The 10,733-nt window shown below is 42.1% G+C and overlaps 1 protein-coding gene across 1 annotated transcript; it reads left to right on the top strand.

Annotated features, from left to right (window-relative positions):
* The first annotated feature begins 6,616 nt into the window (after positions 1-6,616).
* Positions 6,617-8,374, top strand: LOC147888124 (linamarin synthase 2-like). Its single transcript, XM_087393932.1, has 2 exons — positions 6,617-7,218; positions 7,395-8,374. The coding sequence occupies exons 1-2, from the start codon at positions 6,726-6,728 to the stop codon at positions 8,330-8,332; spliced, it is 1,431 nt and encodes a 476-aa protein (XP_087250058.1). The 5' UTR covers positions 6,617-6,725; the 3' UTR covers positions 8,333-8,374.
* The last annotated feature ends 2,359 nt before the right edge of the window (positions 8,375-10,733 follow it).

Raw genomic sequence — 10,733 nt, 5'->3', positions numbered from 1 at the left:
TAGGGCACAATTAAAACATTTGCCCCTTGGCATTATTACACATTTAGGTGCACCGCTTACTAACTTAGTAACAGACACACTTAACAACACAGGTACTAACCTCTGAGAAGGTCCCGCCCTATGAAACAAAGGTACATGGTGGGTAGACTTATACCACCAATCATGCTTGTATGGAAAAGTTCATGGAGATCCATGAACATTTATCTGAGTCAAGAAGCTATAAAATAGCTGGAGTGGCAAGGCAATCATGGGTGAGGAATGCTAGGCAATCATGGACCATATTACACATGGAAGCTTGAGGGGCTACCCCAAGCAAAACATAGCATGGGTTGTACATGAGTTTACGAGGTCAAGCCTTTCACAAAACATTGAAAGACGATTCATGAAGTATAAGTCTAGACTTGTAACAAAGGGTTCCTCTCAATATTATAGAATAGATAACGAGAAGACTTTTGCTCCATACCTAAAATGAAATGGTGCGGAGTATTATCTCCATAGTAGCCCAGTTTCAATTACCCATCTATCATATGGATGCCAAAAATGCATTTCTCAATGGGTACCTAAATGGAGTGCTTTATATGCATCAACTTAAGGATATGCATCTCCAAGGCAATAATATTTAAAATACAAATTGCTAAAATCTCTCTATGGTTTGAAGCAAGCTCTTATGCAATGGAATCATGAGATTGAGTAATTTTTATAGTAGTATGGCTTCCACACTTCATCTGCAAATTCATCTATCTCCATCCTTCAAATTGGAAGGAGTATTATAGTAATAATCATCTATGTAGATGATTTACTAGTTACTTAAGGTTCTTGTGGATAGTTGCTTGTTGATGTTAAAATCAACATTAAAATTTTCAATGAAAGATTTGGGTTAGTTGCATTATTTTCTTGGAGTATAAAGCTTGGGGTCTCATTCTAGATTATGCCAACTCAATCCAAGCACGCAAAGAAGCCACCATATCACTTTTAGATGATGATGCCAAGCAATGTAACACTCCCATGGAGAATACTTGAAGATGTCTCAATATGTTGATTCTCTAGATACAAACCCTGACATATATAGACAAACTATGGATCCTCATCTTGACCATGAGTAGATTAGATCTCAATTATGGAGGGAACTTTAAAGCTACTTGACGATAAGTAGATTAGATCTCAACTTTGGAGTGAACTTTAAAGCTAGTTTATATAGAAATCAAAGATGTTTATATGGAGTGATTGTTTTCAACTAGTTTATATAGAACTCAAACCTCATAGTAGCCTATTGAGATCCATGATATGTGTGAAATCCATGTGTATGGCAATCATTTTCAACTTTAACTTTTAGCCTTTGTTGATGTAGATTTAGCTAGTGGTGTTGATGATAAGATCTACTAGTAGCTTAATGTTTTCTCTTGGTCCTACAATGATTTCTTGGCAAAGAAAGAAGCAACTCACAGTGGCTTTGTCCTTTATAGAGCCTGAATATTGAGACATCACAAATAGAGCTTGTGAAGTGGCTGTGAAGTGGTAAATTATTCCTAGAGTATGATCTATGTCATGGGATTTCCACTTCCCATATACTTTGACAACATGAGCTGCCCACTTCAGTTAGCACCTCCATGTTTGATGTGGATAGCAAGCATATTCAGGTGCATCATCACTTCATATAAGAACAGTTACTTTTTGAAGGAGTTGATTTAATTATTGTCTATGACTAAGCAAGTGGTAGATCTTTTCACAAAGGCGTTGAGCTTTGGAAAGTCTTCTTACTCAAACATCTACTTGGGTCAATCTACCAAAACATCTTGTAACGTAAGAGAAGGAGCAAGAGGTGAAAATTTTCTAGTTTCAGCTCCATTCCCAAGCCATACTCACATTAGAATTGTGCTTGTGCAATTTAAGATGGAGTGTTTGTTGAGATATCGAGCTCCACTCATGATATGCTAGGGTGACTGTTGTGCATTTATGTCACTGACTTGTTAGCTACAGATGCAGTTGGTACACTGCCCATGAATAATAGCTGGATGATAGCTATCTTTATGTACTCTAGTTAGTGGCTCAGTTAGTATGCCACCTTAGTTAGCTGAGTTTGGTCATGGCAGAAATTAGAATATGCAGCAAATTTAAGAAAACCAGTCCTATGGAGGAGGACGTGGTAACTTTAGAGGCAGGGGGAGCCAAAGAGGTCGTGGTGGATGGCAGAGAGGTCAAAATGCAAACAACAATGTTGAATGCTACTACTGTGGTAAAATGGATCATATGGTTAAAAACTGCTATAAAAAGCAGAATGACATCATGACTGGAAAATTGCAGCAAGGCAATTATTCATCCTCTAGTAGACAAGATGATGACAGAAATGAGCATTTGTCTATGGTGCAGCACATGACCAATTCTGTGACAAGTGCAAAAGAAAGCAATGATGTGTGGTATGTTGACTCAGGTGCATCAAACCACATGACAGGTCATGTAGAATGGATGCAGGATGCATGAAAAATTGAAAGACCAGGATTTGTGGAGACTAGTGATGATACTGCACATCCTATTGTGCAGATTGGTAAAATTCCTTTGTCTATGCAGGATGGAAAAAAGAAATACATGTCTGATGTATTTCATGTCCCGAATATCACCAAGAACCTGGTTTCTGTTGGTCAAATGGTTGAGCAAGGCTTGCAGGTCAGATTTAATCCTCATGGATGCTTTGTTGAGGATATGAAAAATAAAGGTCGCTTGATAGCAAAAGGGAAGAAGAAGGGCAGGATGTTTATGTTGGATGCGGACATGCCTGAATTGAGTGCGGCAATGTTTGCACATGGGACCGGTGTAGTTGTAGATATTGATATATGGCATAAATGCATTGGTCATGTTAATGTACAGTGACTTAAATTAATGCAGGCCCAAAATATTATTGCAGGATTGCCTAAGTTCAAGATTGCATAAATACATAAGGTATGTGAAGCCTATCAATTTGAAAAATAGGCAAGGAAACCATCACCTAGACATGTTCAAGAGAGTAAGAGGCCATTGGAATTAATCCACTCTCATGTGTGGACTACTAAAGCTGCATCTATTGGAGGCTGTCATTATTTTGTTACTTTTATTGATGACTATAGCAGAAAAGTTTGGGTGTATTTTATGAAAAACAAAAGTGAAGTATTTGGGCATTTCAAAGCTTTTAAAGCTATGGTTGAAAAAGAAACAGGCCTATAAATAAAATGCCTAAGGTCAGATGGAGGGGGCGAGTACCTCTCAAATGAGTTTGCAAGTTTCCTGCAGGAGCATGGCATAAAGCAAAAATATTCATGCAGTCATACCCCACAGCAAAATGGACTTGCAGAAAGGAAAAACAGGCATATTGGAGAGGTATCTCGTGCCATGCTCAACGAAAAAGACCTACCATATTATTATTAGACTGAAGCAGTTGCTACAACAGTCTACATAATGAATAGGACTCCCACTACAGCAATACATGGCATGACACTAGAGAAGAGGTATACTGGTAGGAAACCTGATATTTCTCATTTGAAAGTTTTTGGTTGCATTGCCTATGTTCATGTGCCAAATGAGTTGAGATCCAAGTTGGATCAAAAAGCTTAGAAGTGTATCCTTATTGGTTATTCTCTGCATCAGAAAGGGTATAGATGCTATAACCCTTCTACTTGTAAGTTTACAGTGAGCACAGATGTTTTTAATGAGATGAGTAGCTAGTATAAACCAGTAAATGTGATTGATGATGTAGATGCACAAACTGGTAATGCTACACAGAATTCACAACAGTAATCACAAAATATTAGTGGACCTATAGTGTCCTCTAGGAGTGTTTCACATACTTCGCCATGGGCAGGCAAATTGAGATCAGGAGGATCTCCTCAAAGCAATGCAGATAGTGGTATGCAAGTATCACGAAAAAGAAAAGAGAAAGCAGATTAGCCCATGGTTGATATGAATGCAAGTCACTCTTATGTGGATGGTGAATCCAGTGGCTCAGAACAGAGCCTTGATGATGAGTTGGGTATTCCTTCTATTGTTACACCTGGAGTAAGGAAGACAAGGGATGTTTTGAGAGCACTTGGTAGTGAGCCTATTTTGCGCAGGTCTACCAGAGCTAGGTATCCTATGGATAGGCTGAAATATGATGGATTTACAGCCATTCACTATGCCTATATGGTCAAAGTGATACATGAACCAAAACCCACTTCTTTTGAGCAAGCCATGGAAAAAGAAAAATGGGAGAAAGCCATGGATGCCTTGGAAGCAAATGCTACATGGAAATTGGTACCTTTGCTTAAAGACAAGAATGCAATTGAGTGCAAGTGGGTTTATAAGGTGGAGCACAATGCAGATGGTTCTATGATCAAATACAAGGCAGGATTAGTTGTTAAGGGGTATGCACAGACATATGGCATTGATTATGAAGAAACATTCAGTCCGATTGCAAGGATGGCAACCGTAAGAGCAGTCATTGCTATGGCTGCATCAAAGGGATGGTCTTTACATCAGATGGATGTAAAGAATGTTTTCTTGCATGGTGATTTGCAAGAAGAGGTCTCTATGGAGCAGCCACCAAGTTATGTTCATGCTATTCATCCTGAGTTTGTTTGCAGGTTGAAGAAAGCGTTGTATGGCTTGAAGCAAGCACCCAAAGCATGGTCTGACGTATCTTGTCACTATTGGCTTTCAAATTTCCAAGGCAGATTTCTCACTTTATGTGAGAAAAACAGAGAAAGGCATTATGTTGCTTATCATTTATGTTGATGATTTGATCATCACAGGTGATAGTGATGAAGATATCCTTCATGTGAAAATGCTATTGAAGCAAAAGTTTGAGATGAAGGATTTGGGAGAGCTACGTTACTTCTTGGGCATTTAGATAATTAGATCCACAAGTGGGATATGACTCTTGCAGAGGCAGTATGGATTGGATATGCTGTCCAAATATGGGATGACAAGCTGTAAGCCTATTTCAGTTCCTTTGGAACAAAATATGAAGCTAAGCGCAGATGCAGGTGAGCTTTTGGAAGACCCTACTATGTACAGATGCATAGTAGGAAGTTTGATTTATATGACTATTACCAGGCCAGATTTGAGCTATGCTATTGGTTTGGTAAGTCAATTTATGCAGGCTTCAAGGAAACCACATTTGGATGCGACTAGACTCATATTGAGGTATGTGAAGTCCACATTGCAGTATGAACTATTTTATGAGACTGGGGTTCAGATACAATTGCATGGATACACTAATGCTAATTGGACTGGTAGTATTTCTGATAGACGATCTACTAGTGGATATGTGTTCTCTTTTGGGAGTGCTGTCACTTGAAGCTGCAAGAAACAGCCTACAGTTGCCTTGTCGAGCACATAGGCTGAGTACATGGATACAACAATGGCTACATGTGAGGCAGCTTGGTTGCATAAGCTACTTTATGATATGCATCAGTCTACAGATGGGCCATTTTTCATTTATTGTGACAACATGAGCAGTATACACTTGGCAAATAACCTAGTCTATCATGCTAGAACAAAGCACATTGAGGTGCATTATCACTATATGCGGGAGAAGGTTTACTAGATCTTATTGATCTAGTTTATGTCAGCACAGAGGATCAGGTAGCTGACATATTCATGAAGGCATTGGATGTAGAGAAGCTGTGTAAGTTTAGACACCTGCTTGGTGTGCAGAAATTGGGATTGAGCTCGAGGGGGAGTGTTGAGATATCGAGCTTGACTCGTGATATGCCAAGGTGACCGTTGTGCATTTATGTCATCGACTTGTTAGCTACAGATGCGGTTGGTACACCACCCATGAATAATAGCTGGATGACAGCTATCTTTATGTACTCTAGTTAGTGACTCAATTAGTATGCCACCTTAGTTAGCTGAGTTTGGTTTAAGATCCACATATAGGGTTCACCTATTCTTGTGTACTTAAAGTTCTTTTGGCTTTCACAACTAAGAAAAGGAAAACTGTTTTCAGCCTCCATCTTTGTGTATATTCTCCCATTGTGTATGTGAGAAAGCGGCACGTGAGACTCCTTCCTTCTCTCCCACTCTCTTCACAGTATTGAGATTATAAATTGATTCAAAGTTTTAGTTTGTGATTCATTTAGTTTCCTAAGTTTCAAGGTCATTGCAACATGATAGATCCACTCCAACCTTGCCGAAATTCTCTCCCTCTCTATTTGCACACGTACCTTCATCCAAATCCACGATGTTAACGTGAGCTTCTACACAATAGATAGCCAAATAAGACAAAATTTGTGGAGAATGACTATGGTCTGTCTCTGCAGATTTCGAGAGAGTAATTCACCTACGTGGGAATCAGTGTTCACAGAAAGCCTGCAGACAATATACAATGAACCTGCAACATTTTCATGTGCACTTGTGAAATACATTTTTAAAATCCGCAAAATTTTAGGCAACCTAGTTATATATAAGCGAAAAAATCTGCAAATTGACAAGAAAAAACCTTGAAAGATTTGAAACCCAAAAGTTTTGTGATATGTGGAGAGAAATATGCTCTATGAAGATAGGCTGTGGTGGTGAAAGGAACAACAGGAGGGCAATGAAATGGAGGGATGTGTAAACGTAACAAGTGTGAGTTCTTTACAAGTGTCAAGCATCCAAATAAGCATGAGTTGCTGCTCAGTTATAGTAACCAATTTTGAAGCTCCGTCTATGGCGTTCCGACTTTGAGTCTCACACACCCAGCTTCCTCCCTCCTCCCCAGCTGCTGCTCAGCTATGGCTTCTCACCCTCCCCCCCACGCCCTCTGCTTCCCTTTTCCTGTCCTTGGCCACATCAACCCCATGATGCAGCTCGCCCTCTCCCTCGCCTCCTCCTCCTCCTTCAAAATCACCTTCCTCCTCACCCAACACCGCCTCGATCAAATGCACAAAGAGTCCTCCCCCTCTCCCCACCCCTCCATCTCTCTCGTTGCTGTCCCTGACGGCATCGCCGACCAGGACCGCGATGGCCCCCTCGCTGCCCTGAAGCTCTTCCAGGCGGTCGGGAAAATGGCTGCCTCCGGCGTAGTGGAGAAATTGGTGGAGGACCTTCAGAAGCAGGAGCCTCCTATTACTTGCATCATCTCTGATACGTTTGTCTCCTGGAGTCAAGGCGTGGCTGACAAGTTTGGCATCCCCAGAGTCGCTTTCTGGACTTCCTGCGCCTCCTCCTATGTTATCCATCACTATGTGGATCTCATCGTTGCGCAGGGTCACCTTCCCGTCAAAAGTGAGTCCTCAAATTCCCATCTCGCCAGGATCGCATTTGAGACATATGCTTCTATTGTGAGTCTGCTGCGAGCATAATGATCGACCTCCGTGCCTGGTTAGCTGTGTAAGCCCTGTTAATCTTTGCATTGTGGGTTTCTCAGGTTTTGCCTCTCAATCTCTCTAATTTGTTCGCAGATAAGAGTGCGAGCAAGTCATCTCCAGATATGGTCTCATATATCCCTGGCATCCCACCGTTTCCTGTCGACTACCTCCCCAGTGTTCTTCAAGTAGAAGACATTTCTGACATGGGTTTCAAGTCTTTTCTCCGCATCTTCGAAGGCGATCGCAAATGCGCGTGGATGATTGTGAACTCCTTTGACGACTTAGAGCCGGAACCCTTCAAAGTTATGAAGCAAAGCTTCAAAGTTCTCGGAGTTGGGCCTCTGCTTCCTCCGGGTGTTCTGAGTGCTGATGCCTCTCAGGAGAGTAAAGGGCCTGTGCAGTTGTGGAAAGAGGACGAGAGCTGCCTCGGTTGGCTGGACTCTAGGCCTGTTTCCTCAGTCATCTACGTATCGTTTGGCAGTATTGGATCTCTCCGCAAGGATGAGATCCATGAGCTTGCTTTAGGACTGGAAAGCAGCGGGCATTCGTTCCTGTGGGTGATCCGAAGCAACCCAGGCTCCAAGGTGTCCGATCTTTTTCCAGAGGGGTTTTTGGGGCGCACGAAAGAGCAGGGATTGATCATAAGTTGGGCTCCGCAGTTGAAAGTATTATCGCACTCTTCCGTGGGAGGGTTCCTGACGCATTGCGGTTGGAATTCTACGATCGAGAGCCTTTCTCTGGGAGTGCCACTCCTAGGAATGCCGACGGATTTTGGGGAGCAAAAGACGACGTCGTGGTTGATCGAGCATGAGTGGGGAGTGGGACTACGATTGAAACTAGATATTGATGGATGTGTAACGAAGGTGGGAGTGGAGAGTGGGGTGAGGACGCTGATGGAAGGGGAGAGGGGGAGGGAATATCGCAGGAAAGCTGGTGAGATGAGGGATGCAGCTAAGAGGGCTGTAGAAGAGGGTGGTTCGTCCTACTCCAATTTGCATATGTTTGGAGACTCCATGAGGCATGCATTGTAATTTTTTTTCAGATGCAAGCATAACATGATGTCAAGTTTTATAGCTTAGTGGTCTTCTCTTACAATTCTCAGAACGAGTAGCATGATCCATCTACCATTGGTTAGAGACTCGTTGCGTTGAGTCTCAAGGTTGAAATCCTTGGGTTTTAAGTTCAAGAATAAAATTTCAGGTTTTGAATGCATTTTATAAAATTCTCAAATTGGATCTTTAGCATTGCTTTTAGTTGGGAAAAATGTTTTCATATATATATATGTGTGTGTGTGTGTGTTTTATTAAAATACACGGTACATCGGAACAAAAATTGAGCAAAGAATAGAGAGTACACAATAAACTAGTATAAATGATGCCTTCGTACACCCGTGCGCTCCCACAATAGAGCTTAAATGGCGATCTAGACAAATACTAGGTAAAGAGCTACTAGCCAGAAGATTTCTATTGGAAAATTCGATCTAGTACAATGGACTGGGAAGGTCTCTTCTTTATAGCTATAAGGGCGGTAGTCGGATCAATGTAGTTGATGGTGATCAGCCAACCTAGTCAATAAAGTCGACCAATCAACCTAGTTGGTGGAACCGACTAGTCGTCTATGAAATATTCAAGAAATATGTCCTATACCATCGCCTCGGGGACTCTCGTCCTCAAACCCTCACCAGGGGGGGCATTGGTCCTCCGACGATTTCCCAGCTGGGGGCCTACTAGACCCCAGCAAGAGCAAGGGGTTCCCACACAATCACCTTTCTACCATCAATGGCCTCATTGATAGACCTCATCTAACATGCAAGTCAGGATCCATCCAGTGGGGGGCTCACACATGGCTTCTCCTCATATGGGGGCCTTACAACTTGAGCACCTTGGACCACTGGTGGTTACCAGGAGAGTGGGGCATTGAGCATATCTAATACCTCCCCTCAATGCCCACCCGTAGGTGAACTACTTTCTTGGCCCAATGCCGAGTCTCTGAAGATAACCCTGAAGCTGATCCTTCCCGAGTGCCTTGGTGAAGATATCTGCTCCATTTTGCTCTGTTGGACAGTAGACCAATTCCACTATCTCGTCCTCGATCAAATCACGCACATAGTGATACTAAATGTTTTGTGCACGCATGAAACACTAGATTTTTAGCAATGGCCATGCAACTTTGATTGTCGTACCTCAGCACAGTTGCCTCATCCTCTTGCACTCCCATGTCCCATAAGATCCTCCTCAGCCACACTTCTTCACAAGCAACAAGACATGCTGCATTGTACTCAGCCTTGGTAGAAGACAATGCCACTGTTGGTTGTTTCTTACTGATCCAAGAGAAGATACTTGAACCTAAAGAGAAACAATATACAAAAATTGATTTCTTGGAATCAACATCTCTAGCCCAATCTGAGTCACAATGACCAGCCAAGGAAGTGCCAATACCATAAATGATGCCATAATCAAGAGTGCCCTTCACATACCTAAGCACCCGCATCCCTGCAATCCAATGATTATCCCGAGGCTTATTGGAGAACCTGCTCAAAACGCCAATAGCAAAACTGATGTCCGGTCTGGTGTTGCACAGATAGATGAGACTGTCAACCAACTTTCTGTACCTCCCGATGTCTGCTGGTAGTGAGGCATCCTCCATAGACAACCTCGCATTTACCTCCATAGGTGTAGCTATCTCCTTGCACTCGGACATACCAAATGCCTTCAAGATCTCCCTTGCATATTTCTGCTGAGAGATGAAGATCTTGTCTGGCTCTTACCAGACTTCAATCCCCAAACAGTAATGCATCAAGCCTAAGTCTGTCATCTCAAACTCATTGCTCAACGCCTCTTTAGTCTGTTGGATCATGTCTTCATAGTCACATGTAATAAGGAGATCATCCACATATAGAACAATAATAGTAGATTTTTCACCTTTCCTGTACACACATAAGTTAGCATCTGAGGCACATCTTTTGAAGTTTAATTTATGAAAGAATTTGTCTATCTGTTGGTACCATGCTCTTGGGGCTTGCTTCAGCCCGTATAGAGCCTTCTTCTGCTTACGTACTCTGTTCTCATAATGGGGGGCCTCAAACCCAGGTCGCTGAGCCACATACACCTCCTCGAGGTCACCATTCACGAATGTTGATTTAACATCCATTTGATAAACTGGCCACTTTTTATGAGTAGCCACTGATAGTACTGTGCGAATAGTGGTCATTCTGGTAGTTGGAGCGAAAGATTCCTAAAAATCAAACCCTTCAACTTGTGAAAATCCTTGTGCAACCACTCTAGCTTTGTACTTTTCCAAAGTCCCATCGGCCTTGTACTTTACCTTCCAAACCCACTTGGTGTCAATAACCCTTCTGTTAGGTGGTCGATCTATCAGCTCCCAAGTTTCATTCTTCATGATGCTATCATATTCTACTTGCATAGCATTTTT

Source organism: Dipteris shenzhenensis, chromosome 22, assembly GCF_047967505.1.
Source record: "Dipteris shenzhenensis isolate YYH24624 ecotype China chromosome 22, Dip_SZ_1.0, whole genome shotgun sequence".
Taxonomy (NCBI): domain Eukaryota; kingdom Viridiplantae; phylum Streptophyta; class Polypodiopsida; order Gleicheniales; family Dipteridaceae; genus Dipteris; species Dipteris shenzhenensis.
The sequence above is the reverse complement of the archived record's forward strand: the minus strand, read 5'-3'. Positions and strand labels throughout refer to the sequence as shown.